General features: G+C 41.3%; 1 protein-coding gene across 2 annotated transcripts; it reads right to left on the minus strand.

Annotated features, from left to right (window-relative positions):
* Positions 1–1,102: 1,102 nt before the first annotated feature.
* On the minus strand, positions 1,103–17,590 carry LOC123190956 (uncharacterized). 2 transcript variants are annotated; one of them, XM_044603682.1, is made up of 24 exons: positions 17,313–17,590; positions 12,038–12,264; positions 11,812–11,917; positions 11,180–11,281; positions 11,036–11,095; positions 10,841–10,919; positions 10,582–10,732; positions 10,379–10,502; positions 9,877–10,054; positions 9,698–9,726; positions 9,115–9,263; positions 8,936–9,038; positions 8,673–8,768; positions 8,537–8,589; positions 8,290–8,413; positions 7,798–7,860; positions 7,654–7,713; positions 7,380–7,541; positions 2,953–3,023; positions 2,769–2,862; positions 2,367–2,503; positions 2,182–2,262; positions 1,960–2,065; positions 1,103–1,462 (listed from the first exon to the last, which is right to left on the minus strand). In XM_044603682.1, exons 1-24 carry the CDS (start codon positions 17,514–17,516, stop codon positions 1,418–1,420), a joined length of 2,604 nt encoding a protein of 867 aa, XP_044459617.1. In that variant the 5' UTR covers positions 17,517–17,590; the 3' UTR covers positions 1,103–1,417. The 2 variants fall into 2 exon arrangements, with proteins under 2 accessions (XP_044459617.1, XP_044459616.1); XM_044603681.1 differs by having other exon boundaries at positions 8,673–8,786; positions 10,582–10,735.
* Between the last annotated feature and the right edge of the window lie 783 nt (positions 17,591–18,373).

Consider the following 18,373-nt stretch of genomic DNA (forward strand, 5'->3'; position numbering starts at 1 on the left):
ATATATATAGGAGTACATGATCAACTTGAAATACAAGACAAGGCAGAATAAATCCTACGGTATCCTATCTTTTCTAACTAATCACGATACTCAACATCCCCCACAGTCACAACGGTAGTGACGCAAACGGTGAGAATAGAGAAGAATCCGAAGGTAAACGGCGGACATCCCCCTCAGTCATAACGGTCGATGCATCGCGGAAGTCGTGGCTGGAGTGAAAACCGACGAGGTTGCTCATGCAAGGCACATGATACACCAATCGTCGAGCATTGAAGGGAGCGCGTGTAGATAGATCAGAACCAGACTACTCTAGTTTTTAGGCCGACTCCATAAGGCACGACTTCAAACGGACATCCGTTTTGTCCGAATTTCGTCCGTTTGGGGATGGCAATGAAGCGTGCATATCGTAGCCCTTGGCTGCATGTTTTGGATGGTCAGATTAGGCCAACTCCTTAAGTTGCAGTGGTAGTTGTAATGTGTCACTGCACCTGATTTGATCTATCTGCGGTAGATGCAAGTTAAATGCATAGAATGATAGAACCACCACTTATGTGCTCCTTTTGTTGTTTCTTTTCTTATGTGCTTGTAACCACTGGTCATTCCAGTGTTATGTATGGTGTGAGCAATTCATGCATGTTTTCTTTTGATCTATCTGGTTTCTTTTCTTTTTCTTGTATGGTGTATGGGGCATTCTATCTAAAAAAACATGCATGTGGTACCCCATATATAAGCATAACAAACTATCTTCATGAGCTAGTGGTAGAACATGGTAATTAGAAACATCCATCAAGTTACTGCTTCTCGCTTTTGAGATCTTGTCAGGGCTTAAGATCAATTTCCTAAAGAGCAAAGTGATCACCATTGGGATGAAGGATCAAGAAAGCACGCGGATTGCCAATCTGCTTAATTGCTCCTAATCTATCTTAAGTCCTTTTGTTGTTTCTTTTCTTATGCGCTTGTAACCACTGGCCATCCCAGTGTTATGTATGGTGTGAGCAATTCTTTGCACTCTTGGTCGGTGACTCTTTGGGGCATTCTGTCTAAAAAAACATGCATGTGGTACCCCATAAGCATAACAAAGTATCTTCATGAGCTAGTGGTAGAACATGGTAATTAGAAACATCCATTCTCTCCCATAACCAACATCACAAATGTCAAACACGGAAAAGATCGAAAACTACAATCAAGGACATCAACTTTTTCTAATACAATTCTCAAATTCTAGTAACCAGGCTAATGTAGCACTTGCATACACATGCAAGTTTATTGGTAGATAATACACTACCATGAAAACTAAACATTCCATGATTAAAACAAGAAGATAGATCACCAAACCACCTGATTAGGCTGCCCGTATGAGCGACCATTCCAGGGCTGACTTATTAATGGAGAAGGATAAGTTGCCTTTAGCCAGCCATCAAGGCATGCCTAGCCGACGGTTGCCTGGGCGAGAGAAAACAACCTGCATGCAGTATATATATGTCAGACAGTCAGACATCACAATCAGTGCCTGGAAGGTGAAGGCTCGGACATAATTATTTTGGCAATGTCTTGAAACTTTTACCACTAATATTTTACTTTGATATGTGAAAAATCACATATTTAGGTCCTCCCAAGAAAACACTGTCACCATTTAAAATTTTATTAATTTCATCATTTATTGCACTGAAAATAAATGGTCGCTGTATTTGGAGACCCTGCTGATTTCCAGTCATATTTTTAAGATCCGAGGGAGTATATGACTTCCTTTTGTCTGGAAATAACCAAAGAAAAAAAATAGCACGCTATACAAAATAGCGCCGCCTCTGAGAATATGCTATTAGCGTGCTATTAGCAAGACATTGTACACTGACCAATTTAGCGAGACAATTCTCCACACTATAGTGCGCTATTTTTTTTCAGTGGAAATAACATAGGTAAATATATAGAGAGAGCATGGACATATACATTAATACATACCTGGTAATCTCCAACTGCTCGTGACTTGAAACCAGCCGCAGAGTATATGAGGTAAAACTCCCATATAAGGATGAACTTCTCATCAAAGCCCAGTTCCAAAACTTGACTGCAAGAAAACGAAAGCAGTAAGAAATTAATACTAACTGAGCAACCAACTGTAACAATATATGTATATATCGTCACAGCAGCATTCTTCTACAGTGAATGACAAGTGATACTTACTCTTTGTTGGCCATGAAGTTGTCCCTCCAGTGCATCAGAGTTGTGTAGTAATTGGGCCCAATATTCTCGACATGCTCTATGCTGTACCCAGTGCGCAACAAGATTAGGTAGGGTTTAATGGATGGAGATCCATCCATGACCATGAAGTAACTAACCAACCATCGATCAATTGATGTAAAACGTACCTGAACCTTGATGACGTGGTCATGGCAGACATTACACGGGCCAAAGAAGGAATGCAACCGCCAGGGAATATGTATTCTTTGACGAAGTGTGGCCTTCTTCTGTATTGCTCGTATCGTTCCTCTGCAATTGAGATGAACTAAACACACATGTATAATGCTTAGTTCATGATCGTGTAGACCTAAGGTCTTGCTATATATATATATATATATATATATATATATATATATATATAGTAAGGAGTATCTTTCATTTGGCTTTCTGCCAAATTCAAAAGAATAAGGCTTAATACTTGTTCTTATGCACCAAAAGTAAGGCATATACTACTTAGTTGTGGTTCTTGATGATATTGGAATTTAGCCGTGAAATCGCTTCGAAATATACTTAGTTGTTGATGCACTAACCTGGAGGACCAATATGCCATCTTCAGCCAAGTAAGACTCGCAGCAGGCAAAAAATTCGTCCATGTATTCATGGCCAACATGTTCGATCATCCCACTGATTCACACCAGAGGAATACGTAAGTATAACCACGCACACAGGTGGTATCAAAGTTACAGAACGCATCCGTAATATAGTAGTACTTACCAGCTTATGATCGCATCATACTTGTAAGGTGGTATTAGGCGATAGTCACACAACAGAAAAGTTATGTGGTCCTAAAAATTAAAAGCAATAGATAGTAGAATTGTTAGTTAGGATTTCACCTGCCGAAGCTGGGGACAAAAAAATACAAATTCTCTGTGCACGTCTATCGATATATTAAAAAAACACAACAGGCTAACCAGAAAAAAAATGGTGTGCTAGATAATCTAAAAAAACTGACTGTTTATGACGTAGACCAGCATAATTACGCAAATTTTAACAGCCTAGAAATTAAATTAGTTTGTTTTTAGGGGAGATATAAAGTTGCCTTTTTTAGCATAAGACGTAAAGTTACTAGATCGATCACCATGTAAGCTTTCAAGGCCCAACATGACCCGCCGCCTAGGAAGCCCATGAAAAAACTGTTTTCCGTAGTGATGAAAAAGATTCCAAAACGGTAACGTGTTTGGATCCGTATAATGCACCATTTCCATGATGTCTATTGTGCACGTCCATTATTTCCATGTGCCATTCTCGAATTATATTTCTCTTTCACGGGAGATATTTGGAGTAAATTTGACTCCGTTCAATCCAAATACTTAGAGAAATCTTGATTAACTAAAATTTGGTTCCTAATTAATCAACAACTCTTCGCGCCAAATTCCACAAACGCATTGAATACTAGCACATAGTGGCGAAGCCATAACTTAGAGATGTGGAGCGCAAATAAGTCAAACCCAAACTATGAAACTGCCGGGCGTGTGGGGTAATACAATTTTGTTTCGAGTGGGCTGGCTGGGCCCAAGGTTATATGCGCTAGCTGCTCACTCAATCTATCCTATCCCATTCTCGAGAACCCAAACCACGTCGATGGTGACCGAGGCAGCGTCGTCGACGGAGTAGATAGGGAGGTAGTGAGAGCTAGGACTCATGATTTCAGTCCTACAAGGAGGCATTGTTGGTCCCTGCGCATCGGAAGGCACCGTGGTACTCGTTGCAAGTGAATGGCAGGCAAAGGTCAAGAAAATATGGAGGGGGTTTGGAAAAGGAACAATGTTGTCGTGAAGAGCGTGGTTGTTGTGACAAGCATGGAGGTCGCAATGACAGTGTCGGTGGTAGTGGATGTGATCCGAGTGGACAGCAAAGGGTGGAGACGCCATGAATCCCAACCGCTTTTGGTGGATCAGAAGCTGCCTTATTTTGAGAATTTCAAACTGAAAGGCTGCCATGCGTATATAAAGGTGAGAGTTGTGACTTGTGAGTTGTGACAATGGTGAAACCTAAGGGGAATCTGCACACAATCTGGGCGCTGGTAGATAGAGTCCCAAAAGAGATGAGACACTACAAGAGGATACATGAGATTGGATCTTTCATTGGGGCAGTGTACACAGTGAATAGCCGTCGTTGGAGAACCTCAATTTTGTCAGGTTCAAACTGAATGTTAAAAATGTCAACAAAATTCCACCTATGCTGGAGTTCAGAGTGAAACCTTTCAATAGAGTCAATTGTTGAGCATGGTACTCTAAATCTGGATACATGTGGGCCACTGATAATCCTAAGCACTAAACAGAGAGTACAAAAAATGCGCAAGGCAGAGAGAAGCAATGAGCGTATAAGGGAAAGCTTCTATCACTGATGATTTCCTAGCATTTATTTTAAACGAGATGGAAACTATGGTTATGCCTAAGCTAGAGAGTGCTGCTCTGAAAATTGCTATGTTTTCAACACTCAGGCTGAGAAAGATCAAAGTCATGGGGCATAAGATCCAGGAAGCAGAGAACTTGACAGTGTTGGATAGGCTTGCTGACAAGGAAAAGGATATGGAAGAAGAAACTGGTGGAGATAAAGAGGAAGCATGACGAGATGATGATGAACAATGAACAGTTTTTGAAGGGAGTCAAGAAGCAGGGCGAAAGCCTGTTTCGAGAGAAGGGAGTCAAGACAGAGTACATTTTTCACAAGAAGAGGAACTGGAAGAATCCCAAGAATCCTTTTGGACGAAAACAAAAATGTTTTTGATGAAAATGTGAGCATTAAGAACGACAATGAAAACATGGAGCTGAAACTAACTAATGCTGAGAGACTAGGTCTTCCAGTGCTAAGGTTAGGAGATGTGATAGGATAAAAGGCCAAGAAGATGCTGAGGGGATTGAGCTGGCCATGAAGAGAGAAGCCCTAAAAAATACACTGTATACTTAAAATGATGTTTGTCAGATCCAATTAATAGGCTAAGGCTTAAAATAATACACCACCCGTTCCTAAATATAAGTCTTTTTAAAGATTTCAATGCGAACTACATACGGATGTATATGGACGTACTTTAGAGTGTAGATTCACTCATCTTGCTCCGTATGTAGTCCTTAGTAGAATCTCTAGAAAGTCTTATATTTAGGAATGGAGGGAGTATTTGTCACAGGTGCTAGTGATATAGTGATTATCGTGTTTTCATTTCCGTTGTTAAAATCTGCATAAAGTGAAATTTATTGCCTGGGGGATGCTTGTGGAAAGAAAAAAAAATGAAGTGAAATCTTTAATTACGTGCAATGTGGGTGAACTTCCTTTACGTTATCTAGGTTTACGATAATACCTATTGATGAGAAGAGTTAAGCAATAGCTTATGGAAACCAATAGAGGAAAAAGTGGAGAAGAAGCTTGTGGGCTAGAAAGGCAGCATACTATCTATTGGGGGTAGAGCTAAGCTTACAAATACATGTACGGACATTGTGTCTTCATGCATGCTTTCTTTCTTTGAGCCCCCCACAGGAGTTATCAAGAGAACGAATTACTATATTTGGTGAATTAGCCTACAATATGTATGCCAAAAGGGTGTGCTGGACTAGGAATTATGGATTTGACATCAATGAATCAAAGCCTTTTGTGCAAGTGGCTGCGGAAACTGGACAATACTGAAGGTTAATCAATGTTGTCCAGGAAATAACTCGAGAATCAAATGTTGTCACGGGTGAGGAGTGGCTCTGGTGGCTCTCAGTTATGGCGAAGTCTAATGAAGGTTAATCATATCTTGAAAAATCTGCTGTGAGGGTTATTGGGGATGGACCTAAGGGGTGGCAATCAAAACAAGTTCACAGTTAGGAATTTGTACATGCAGCTTAGATCAGTGGAGATTTTGAGTTATAGATTCGTTTGGAAATTGAAATTTTCTCTTAACATCAAGATCTCTTATGGTTGATGCTAAAAAATACTCCCTCCGTTCCTAAATATAAGTCTTTGTAGAGATTCCACTACGGACCACATACGGATGTATATAGATGCATTTTAGAGTATAGATTCACTCATTTTCCTCCGTATGTAGTCCATAGTGGAATCTCTATAAAGACCTATATTTAGGAACGGAGGGAGTAGTATTCTAACCAAGGATAAACTACTTAAGGGAGGATGGAGAGCAAATGATCAATTGTGTTTCTGTTGATACAAAAACTGTTAATCACCTGATGTTTTTTGCTGTTTAGATAAGTTGATATAGCAAGTGATCCTTTGTGCCTTTGACCTCGTTAGACCCCCTAACAATACTGAGGATCTAATTGGTGGGTGGATTGATACATTTCCAGTGTCCCAGCGCAAACTGGTACTTTGTGGGGGAGCAGCAATATGTTGGACAATTTGGAGACTAGAAACACAGCTTTCTTCAAACAGAAATAACCTAGTGATCTAGCTATGGTGATTTTCAGCCTAAGCAACAACCTTGATGCTTGGGCTATTTTGTAAAAATAACAAGATCGAAGAAATCTTGAAGATGGGGTATTGACGGTAAAGCTGGGGGTCAAAGAAGGTTACGCGAGAATACATGGGTAGGCGCTGATGGTTGGCGGGTTAACAAACTAATGGAATTGCTTGATTGAGAATTGGTTTGGGCTGTTGGTTCCTGTGTTCCAGGCTCTGTAACAAGTAGTTGTTTATTAAGCTGTAAAAAAGAGTTGGTTTTGCGAACTGCTTTATGCTGCTTTGTTTAGTTTTAGCTTATATAGCTGTAGCTATGTGGTCTGGGCGGTTTCCCTGATGGAAATCGACGAGAGAGGTCGTTGTTTCAAAAAAAAAATTCAATGGGAACACAGACTAAATCTAGTTAATGGAAAAATGGGACCATGCTTGCCCCTATCAAATTACTCCCTCCGTCCGAAAATACTTGTCATAAAAATGGATAAAAAAGGATGTATCTAGAACTAATATACATCTAGATACATCCCTTTTTATTCATTTTGATGACAAGTATTTCCGGACGGAGGGAGTACGTATTCACTCTCGCATCTTTATATCATGAGTTACACGAAAGAGTGGAGGTATAGAGGATAAAAATGCTAAAATATTCACACGACACTTTCTCAATGAACAGATATAGTGGAATGGTAATTGCTGATAAGCTTGTAAACTAGACAGGTATTGAGTAAAGGAGGAAGTAACATAGAACTAACCTCTAGGCCAGCTTCTCTTACTTTACTCTCGGCGTATTTAAGCTGCTCCTCTGACAAAGTAACTCCAGTGTATTTGCAACCAGTTTGCTTAACCATTTGTATTGCTAAACTTCCCCAGCCGCTACCGATGTCAAGAACATGATGCTCCCTCTCAACTTTAGCCTTTGTCAAATATATATTTTGCAAGATTGAAGTACCATCAGATCATGTTCACAACATTGTTTAACTAGTAATCAATCTAATGACACAATCTCTGGAGATATGCAAGTATTACCTTGTCGATTAGAAGGCTCAGTTTACGTTGCTGGGCTGCTTCTAAGCTTTCGTTCTCCATCTATCAATTAATTTCAGTCCATGAATTAATAAAATTGCCCTACAAAATTTACAAGCTGCGGAAAAAATCACAAGATTTACAAACCTTGAAAACTGCACAAGAGTAAGTCATCGATTTATCCAGAAAAAGCGAGAAGAAATCATTACTCTGTACACATATATAAGAAGAAAGATAGACTATTAGTACTATTTGGTACTCCCTCTGTCCCATAATATAAGAGCTTTTTTGACATTACTACTCTGTGCACATACTACCTCCGTCCCAAAATAAGTGACTCAATTTTGTACTAAGATAGAACTATTAGTACTAGTGTAGTGTCAAAAATGCTCTTATGTCATGGGATGGAGGGAGTATGTTATTATAGATATATGGAAAGTAATTAATTATAAAAATCCTTTTGATAAGGTTTGGAACACAAAAATTTCAACTCGATAAGATTTGCAATAATTCTGGTACTCCCTCCAATCCATACGTTGTACTAAATCAGCGACAATTAGTATGGATCAGAGGGAGTATTACAAATTGACCTAAGCAGCTAGTTATCTCAATAACAAAAGAAGAGACATGAGGACTGACAAGATCATAATGCTGAGAGATGTTTCGACGAGTTTGTGCTGCGGTGTTCTTCCTTGAGGCGTGGCGCAAAACGTATTTAGCATATGACAACCGAGCTATTACATGCAAGGGTGAGCCCCAACGCCTGCAAACCAAACAATTGTGTGTACCTGATCAGTCACACTCATAGATTCATAGGTTTTAATTTGTTTTTATATATAAAAAAAAAGAGGATGGGAACATAGTGGACAATTGAAGGTTTCAGAACCTTTTTCTGGCAATGCCGCGGCTCTTACGCTCGTCTCTGTTAGCAATGAGAATCTGTGAAGAAATGGATCATGGATTTGATCTGGAATGAAGAAATACCTCTACCAATAAGCTCATGGGCTATGATATAGTTTTACCAGGATAAGATTCAGAAGGCCTTCTCTCTTGTCAAGACAAGAGAAATAGCCGTTAATATAGGCTTCTCCTAAGCCAATCTCTCCTTCTGTTGTAGCCTGAAAGCCGTGAGAGAGCTAGGATAAACACAAGCACTTGAAATGAGAAGGTTGGCTAAAGCAATTGCAGTGGAGCTTATAAGAAATTAAGAATTATGCATAAATGACCAATCAGAAAAAAAAAAGTAAAGATGCATGTGTAGGCAGAAAAAAGAAGGGAAGATAACCTTCCAATAGAACAAGGGGTCATGAACTCGCACAACAGATTTTACAGGGCATTTGTTGCAAGCTTTACCAAAGCTGAACACACTACCTCCCGCTTCAACAAATCTGTACAAAAATTATTAAGGTGAAAAATAATCATAATTAGGCGTCGCATATCATATTGACTCATGCAAGGACTCACATCAAGTTACCGATAGATACGTATTGCATGAAAAATCTTGTAAATGCAAGGCGTGCCCCAGCCACGGTCCATGATGGAATGATCTGCTTTGGGTACAACAGAAGCTCGCATTTCTTTCCAAGCAAACCTTGAGCTGCTGCTTTCCCAGCCTGTTGATTCAATATGACCAACAGAAATGGACCTCACATAACTAGTTCATGTCAAATGCATTCTCATTATGCGATTGAAACTAAAAGCGTATATGCCAGGGTGGTGTATACAGTCCCAATAGATGAATAAAGGAGAAGCATGGAAATCTAGTAGCTTGGGCCTTAAGCCAACTAAAGGTAAGCAAGGATATGGTTACTTGTGGTTATGATAGGATTAATACCTTTGTTAGAGTTTAGTTGCTTAGGGGCTAGAAAATCATGTCTCTAAACAGGGACAGCATCATACTTTTTGATCACTAAGCAATGGGAATAATAAACTAGTGACAATCTAATCACAGTTCCTCCCATCCCTTTTGTTTTTATCATCATAGTACGGTTCACTATGCACGATGCCTAACTCTAAGGGGAAATGGACAGGTTGTGCATGCAAATACCATCAATCCGTCTTCATGGAATCCATGACCTGCGATCCAAGGCAGAACAGACATTTGAGATCGAATGCTTTTCACATCATTTCACACCTAACTTTAATGTAGTGAAAGTCTATCGTACATCCACATGCAGGTTGTAATGAACAAGCTATCTACAAACTGCAATTCATGAAACAGGTTACCTTGATATGCCCCACAGAACCATATTCCTCTCTTTCCCTGGATCTGATCAAGCTGAAGATAAGCCTTCGCCGCGGCCACAGATGGAACAGGGAGGCTTGTATTCCATTTAAGCAGTACATGATCCGGAACACCAGGGGGATTGAGTGTCACCAGGAAAGGCCTGACAGATCCGATTTTCTAGAAAAGCAAAAAAAAAAAACACAGTTAATAATTATGTAATCCATTCATGCTGCTGAGGTTAGGCTGAAGCTTCCATTTTGCTGTTATTCTGTGAGCCTCCTCTACAGTGTGTTCTAACGTGATGAAACATCTTTATTTTTTATCCTTTGGTTCCTTTTCTTTTTGCTGGGGAGGCATGCCTAGTCCTAAGGACTTCTAACACGTACAAAATGGTTTCAGTGTCGTAAAAAAGGCAGGGCAGGGCCATTTTGTCAACAAATGTGTCATCAATAAAATTAATTCATTGTACCAAACTATGCATATGAAAAACAAAGAATTTACCTGAATTTGGTTTAGCCAGTAAGTTACAGAAAAGCCCCTGCTAGTTGTCCCCAGGAAATTCCAGGCACTCCATGCCGATGGATTTTGGGGCATCAGATTTTGATCGCAGTGGAGGTATATATCCCTGAAACATAAACATGTCAGACATTCAGTAGATCAAACTTTATATATGTGTTCATTTAGAAACAGTAGGCAGCCTTCACCTTTGGACATACTGACAAGCACCTAGAATTCTCAGTTCCTGATGTGTAGCTTCAGCTCCTAATAATTTCAGAGCATTAGGTGCATGGACCCCAAGGATGACACTGTCGAATGTTTCCTCTGAACCATCATTCTCCAAGACTCTGTAGCCAGCTGCTACCAGTGCCAAAACAGAGGATTGTTTCAGCCAGTGAATCAATCATGTATATGATGACTAAATGTTTGTACAGGCAATCAATAAACAATAACGCATATATGTACCTCCATCAAGACTTGAAACAGATTTCACCCGGCAGCTGGTTTTGATTAGACAGCCCATGCTTTCCAATTCTCCTTTTACCTGCAATAGTCGCATTGTTCAGTCCCTACATTTGACTGCAGCTAAAGCCTAAGAAGTGTAACAACTACAGTACAAATGTGCTACCTCTTTTGAGGCTGATGGATCGCAATGCATACCTTGTTTACATAGGACTGTGAACGAGGCTTGACAGTGGGCAACTGGGTGTGACGAAACAGCTGAGTGGAGCGATTTAATCAGCTTTCAAATGCACAAAGACAAATGCAATGGGAAAGGAGCATGCATACGAAGTAGCTAGGCACCTGAAGAAGGTCATTGTTTCGGCAAAATGACAGCACGAAGAAAGCAGACAGGCTCAAAACGTCTTGTGGTGAACATGACCACATGCCTGTGCAGACTGGAATCTGCACCAAATGTATATTTTCGTGTCACTAACTCAAAACTGCATAGATAATTAAACACGCAGTCCTAATCACAACACAATGTGTGCATACTCACAAATTTTCTGTTCTTTTTCCACGGTAATACTCACAAGAAAATTTCTACAAGCTAATAACCAGCCTTACCGCCCCTGCACCCATGTTGGTGTGAAAACTAGCCATTGAGGACTAGGCCCAGATTTTAGTTATAACTTGAAAATTTCATCTAATTTTTTTGTACTTATTTGAAGATTGTAGTTTATCTTCACAGTTTTACATGACTATTCAAAAGCAGAATTGAATACAGAATTCTGATGTGAGATTTTGCCAAACGAAGGGTTGCTGGATAAACTAAAAGATGACATAAGCAAGTAGATTAGATAGAAGTACTCCCTCCGTTCCGAATTACTTGTCTTAGATTTATCTAGATACGGAGGTATCTAGCACTAAAATAAGTCTAGATACATCCGTATCTAGACAAATCCAAGACAAGTAATTCGGAACGGAGGGAGTACAAGATAAGCCTCTTGAAACGATGGGGAATATCCGTGCGACTGAATGAACTGCCCCAATGTCTCATTATGGTCCAGATCAGGGTTGTGTTCATGGTCCTCCAGGTACCTTCATTTCAAAGATCACATCGGCGAATTAACTATCATCATATAGTATAAACACAAGGCATCCAGCTACAAACGAAAGTATAACATATGCACATGAGAACTGAGGGACTAGACTGCTTACGTCAGAGCATCATTCTTGAACTTGATTATCTCACGGACCATGCGCCAAAAACTGGGTTTCAGTATGTTGGTCTTTTGTGCCAAGAGGCCCGGGATACCGTTGCCATTGCCCCACTCACATCCTCTGCTACCGCCTTTCAATTGTGTGCTCACTGAGAAAGACATGTCTGATCTCTCCATCTCCACCCCGAGCCCTTCTAACTGTTCCATCATGTGGAGATATGTTACCTACATTGACGCATATAGCACATACAAATCTTAGTGAGGAACAAAATATAGTATCTTGTAATATAGGTTTACAAAGATTTTCCAAGTTCAGTCCAGGGGTTAGGAAGTCCTGTACTATTAATCTTTTTTTGCGGGTCTGTACAGTAAAAGAAAAATATCAATCAAGATACCATGCACGTTAATATAAGAGCGTTTTTAACACTACACTAGTGTAAAAAACGTTCTTATATTATGGGACGGAGGGAGTACTATATAAAAACATAACAATAGGTCTCTTAGGCAGTCAATGTGGCTCCTTTCGAAGGATAAACAACACATGAGCGCACACACTAAATGGACATGAATCATAATTCTGAGATTAGCATTCAATTATCAGACGTAAATAAGACTCAGATTGCTGATATCAAGCCAGATACTGCAAGGAAAACTTCCCACCATTGGTTAATGCTCTATGTGGCAAAACTTTCTACCTCTGAACTCTAAGTAAAACATTTAGATGCACACACACACTCACACCACCACACACATTCAGACAACATTCAGTAAGGAATAACTTTTTATCAAATTTTAGTGCGATACGTTTCGAAATTTTCCTTATTCCTCCAAAAAAGAACATAATGTGTTCTTCCCTCTGAACAACAGAGCAATCTTCACAAGCCTTATAAGGATTCTCGTTCAGTGGCCAAGCTACATTTATGTTGGGTACTCAATTGACTACCCAGCATTTGGTAAAATCAATATATACATGTACAAATCTTGCAAAATAATAATAGGAATTCATTTATTTGACTACAAAACTTCAAATTGAATACACAAGACTGAATTTCTGGCACCACGACTGTTCTCAGTGAAACAGCCCAACGTTTCTGTGTACTTTTCGAAAATCCAGCCAGGTGAACCATAATGAAACAGTTATGCTAGAAGAAACTAGTGTCGTAGAATCTTCCCACTCGCTAGGGAAGTGATTTTGTATAGATGGACATAAGTTCAGAACCTAATCACGGTTGGCGATACAGTTTTCTTGAAGTAGTAACAGAATCATTTTTTATCATGCATGACTCTGAACGATGAAGTCAGCGTAACCAGGAATCGGCTGAGTCTCGATTTTTTAACTAGGAAGCCATTGTATGTTCAAGTGCGATGGTGGTAACTAATCTCCAAACTGACATAAACCCGTTGAAAATGATTGAGTTAGTCAAGCTGAATGGTAATCTTTCGTCGGGCGACTGTTTGAACACAGTTGTCTTTCCGAACTAAATTTCATGCCACCCTAATACCTAAGCTAGTATTGCATCAATTTGCACATTTTACTACAAACAGTGCACCACCTCAAAGCACAAACACAAATCCACACCCGAAATTCTCCATTTGAGCTATGAGCACGTGGAATCAGACACCAAACGATGATGATGATAATGCAAACATGAGTTTTGTGCTTAGAGGCATTCCACCGAGCACCTTCCGTGCGACACGAGCAGGTAGGCACGAACAGCACCAGTACAATATAGCGTGGGGGTGGGGGGTGGAGATCAAGCCTGGATTGCCTGACCTTGCATGGCTACTCGATAATGGCGACGCGAGCTCACGGCCGAGGCTCCCCGCTGTCTCGGAGGGCCAGCTTCAAACGACGGTGGCAGGGCGCTGCAGTACGCAAACGCAGGGGGCTACAAGAAGGAAGCCTTGGCGGCGGCGCCGAGGCTACGTCGGAGGAAGCCGAAGGTGTCATGGGCCGCCCTGTCGGGGATGGTCGAAATCGTTCTCCGCGGAGACGAGGAAGTTGCCGCCGCGGCAGAGGACGCAACGGATGGCCGAGCGAGTGGTAAGAGCGTCTCCACTCTCCAGCACATGATACAAAAATATGAGTACTAAAAGACAGTCTTCCTTCAAAATGCATTTTCTTTATTCCTTCAAAATGCATAGTGTTTTAGTATTTCCTCCGAACAACGGAGCAATTTTCACAGGCCTTGTGAACATTCTCGTCGTGACAATTCAACGTTTTCGTGTACTTTTGGAGTATTCATTTTTCCTCCAAAAGCCTAATGTTTTCTTCCCTGTGAATAACGGAGCAAATCTTTACAAGCCTAGTGAGTAGTGATCATTCTCGTCATGATGGATGATCCATGGAAACATTTTTTATGAGGCATGGACACATTTAAAAGGAAATGAAACTGTTATGCTAGGAAAATCTATATAGTGATGTAGAATCTTCCCACTCGCTAGGGAACTACATAGGTTTGTTCCAGCATACTTAGCAAGAGTAACTCAAGCAGATTTGCCACATCAACGATCGCCATCAGCCATATGGGGATATAAAGGTAGCGGCCACTATGTGCAGACACATAATCATCATAATGCGGTCTCCATTCTTCATTTCACTTTTTATTTCTTTATCATTTTCCTTAAAAAAATTGGGCAATTTAAGCTTAGATCAGACACTCCACATGTATCAGCATGATAACTTAATGAAAATTATAGTAAAGGTTAACATGTGTCGCTTTACATATAATTAGTGACTTCAAATGCCATTTAACGACATTTCCAAAGTAAGCAATGTCGCTTTTCGAGTGGCATTGCTACCTAGTGCTTCATATACTAGTCGTTGGACGGTGTCGTCTAGTCGCCGCCCTCCTCCTCCTCACCGTCGTCCTCCACTTTGTTGCCGTTGTCCTCTTCCTCCTTCACTAACAACAAGAGATCCTCGAAAAAGGCATAGGGGTCGGACTCATGCACGAGCGATAGCCTTGAGCTACTGTTGCTCCTCCTCAACAGTGAGTGTGGGGTCGGACTCACAGAGGATACACTCCATGGTGCGATCTTCGAGGGTAGAGAGACAGAGCACGGCATGGATCGAGTCCTCGGGCTTCAGCTCCGACTGGGCCTCGATGGGAATGTCGTCATTCACTTGGACTAGTGGGGGGCGACATCCTCATCCTCCTCCTTCACCCGGACAAGGGGGGTTGGATCCCCTGTGGCCGCCAGATCAACTGCCACTACGGGGAGAGTTTGCACCGTTGTGTGGCATCTTGGACGGCAGGTTTCACTCGGCCACCAAGTTGAGCCAATAAGATGTATATTTGCGAGCGGCATCTGTCTCGCACGGTGGAGGAGATGGGGGTGTAGGAGGCGGTGGGGATGAGGAAGGAGGTAGCTAGGGCTTTGTTGATGGGGACACCTCATCATCGGCCTTTCATACTTGGGATGAAGCCGTGTGGGCATCCAAATGGTTGTATTGGGGAATAAAGTGGGGCGGTGGATGCCATTAATAGGATCATGGCTCACATGTGATTATCTGTGCGGGGTGGTGCATGTGCTTGCCAAACACAACTTTAAAACACGGTGGCGACCCAAGGAGTAAGAAAATGATCTCTTGCTTGGCGCCTTAAGCGCCCAATCAGCTCCCTCCCTGGTGGTCATGTGTGATGCCTAGCAGGCCTATTGCCCATTAAGGCTAGTGATTGCTACAATCGATCGCTTCAAAGGGTCACCCATCATCCCCTCACATGGTCAACCGGTTGACCCTGACAGCTGACCGTTGACTTATGAAAGATGAAAAGTCTGAGAAAAAAGGTTTGAAATTTGAAAAAAAATATTTATAAAGGTTTATGAATTTCAAAATATTTCAAAAAATTTAGGAAAGTTTGCTAAAAATTAGCAAAAGCAAAACAAATTCGAGGATTGAAAAAAGTTACTGAAATTTTAGAAAAGTTCACTCAAAAAGTTAGCAAAAAACAAGAAAAAGTTCATGAAATTTTGAAAAACAAATCAGGTAGTTCAATAAAGTTCACAAATTTGAGAAAACTTCACAAATGTGGAATATGTTTTTGAATTTTTTTAAAATTTTAATTTCGAAAAAAAATTCATCAATTTGAAAAGGTTCATTAAAAAAGTTAGCAGAAAACAGGAAAAAGTTCATGAAATTTTAACAAATCAGGTAGTTCAAAATAATTCACTAATTTGAGAAAACTTCACAAACATGGATTTTTTTTAATTTCTACAATTTTAAAATTTGAAGAAAAAACCACTAAAAAGTTAGCAGAACTAAAAAGTTTCGCGGTTTTGAAAGAAATTCACAAAAAAAGTTATCAGAAAAACTGAAAGGGTTCACAGATTTGACAAAAAAAATGAAATCTGAAACAAAGTTTGTGAGATTAAAAAGTGTAGAAAAAAATGAAAATGTTCACAGATTTGAAAAAAATGATATATGAAAAGGTTCACAAATTTAAGAACAGTTCACGATTTAAAAAAAAGTTGATGCATTTGAAGGAAAAGAAAAAGGAAAATCCTAGTAAAACAGAACAAAAATCTGTTCAGGAAAACCAGAAACAAAAAGAAAAAAACCGGCAGCTACCTATCTTACATGGGACGCACAACAAGAAAGAATAAAGAAGTAAGAAGGCACGGCAGGTTAACTTTTCCAGTTGTTTACTGTGGATGATACTAAATCATGAGGATTAGAGTTTGAATGTCACGTCAAGCGCACCAAATTTTTAATCTTTAAAAGAGAAAAAAAATGTGCCAAGCCTAGGACAGAAGGGGTGTGCGCCGGTTCCATAAACCGGCGCCAAATAGAAATTGAGGCAACTTTCCTCCTACATACACTGCCGACTGGGTATGGAGCAAGGTTCATATTTAACCTCCCAGTCCCATTGAGGCTCCAACGTCGTTACAAAATTATCTTAGCATGCAAGGGGAAAGTGGACATCCTGAGCCCTTATTCGGCGATTTTAAGTGACTGCTTTATATTAGTTCAAAGAATTGGGTCAGTATCTTATGCTCATTGTCCAAGAAGGGCAAATCAAGTGGCACACAAGTTAGCTAGATGTTGTTACGATTCTAATTTTGTAATCTCGTGGGATAATGATCCTCCACAGTTTATTCTAGCTGAACTTATTTCTGATGTATCCCTTATTTAAGTTGAATAAAGTGTGCCACAAGTTCAAAAAAAGTGAGAAAACATTTTTTTTTCTCAAGCTAGTGACGGAATCATTTTTGGATCATGCATATAACGGAATCATATGGGATGCAAATGCAAACCATGCACCACCGACCTGGTTGAAGCACATGAATCCGAGGTCGAGGTGGACGCGTCCGGTGCCGTCGTCGACGGCCACCGTCCTGGCATGCCCACCGAGGCTCTCCTCCTGCTCGTACAGGGTCACGCGCACGCCGTCTCCTCCGCCGCTCGCGGCGAGCAGCAGCTCGTGCGCCGCCGCCAGCCCGCTCACCCCGCCGCCGACCACCGCCACCTTCATTGTACTCTGCAGTCTGCACTGCTAGACTCTGCTCCGTGCTCTCTCGGCTTTCCCCCTTGTGTACTTAAGTTGGGGCGTGCGTCACAGCTTATATATAGTACGTACGCGGTGTCCGCGTAGCTAGCTAGCTTTTTTTGGGTACACGTAGCTAGCTAGCTGTGGTCCACGTCGGCACGTAGTCGCCGATCATCATGGACCCAACCTTGCGGGGCGCCTGAAAGGCTGCTGCTGCATGCGCGACACTTGCAAATGCCCACAGTGCGTTGCAGCAGAAAGATGATACAGTGCATGGCGACGAAAGTGGACACATGGATCGGACATGGTCGCATGCACGATGGCAGGTCGACGGTCGTCGCGACATCCTGATTCGTCAACACGTGCCGGGTCCATCCATCTCCCGCTGTAGCTAGTTTCGTCTTTTCGGTCACGAGGCCTGCCAAAAATCTTGTGCTCGATCGATCGGTCGGTCGGTGTCAGCTAGAATCACGCCGGAGGCCGGACCATTGGCACGTGGTGCACCAATCGTTGAGCAAATCGTTCAAGAGAGCGCGCCAAGATCGGTGTCCCCATTGGCAGGGAGGGCAGAACCTTATCCATAGGCTATTGTTAGTCGTCTCCTGACCACACTGATCTTGTTGTTGCATGCGGGATGTAGACAAAATGAATAGTTTTTTTTACTGCTAGTGTCATCTCATCTCACATGAAGTATAGATCTTGGAGTTACCGTTGGCTTTACTGCTCCTAAGAATTCTGCCCCCCCCCCCCCCGGCCATCCATCCTTACAAGGTTTGTGGAGTTGTGGAGCAAGCGCTGGCGCGTGCCTCGCGACTCGTGCTTGCGCTCTCTGTGGGATGGGT

Source organism: Triticum aestivum, chromosome 2A, assembly GCF_018294505.1.
Source record: "Triticum aestivum cultivar Chinese Spring chromosome 2A, IWGSC CS RefSeq v2.1, whole genome shotgun sequence".
In the NCBI taxonomy this organism is placed as follows: domain Eukaryota; kingdom Viridiplantae; phylum Streptophyta; class Magnoliopsida; order Poales; family Poaceae; genus Triticum; species Triticum aestivum.

Excerpts from the sequence above, each read along its gene's own strand:
- LOC123190956 (XM_044603681.1), bottom strand. The coding sequence starts at position 17,516 with ATGAAGGTGGCGGTGGTCGGCGGCGGGGTGAGCGGGCTGGCGGCGGCG. Across the intron at positions 11,096-11,179 it reads GAAACAATGACCTTCTTCAG|CTGTTTCGTCACACCCAGTT; the intron begins GTGCCTAGCTAC and ends CGCTCCACTCAG. Across the intron at positions 7,542-7,653 it reads TGAGCCTTCTAATCGACAAG|GCTAAAGTTGAGAGGGAGCA; the intron begins GTAATACTTGCA and ends TATTTGACAAAG.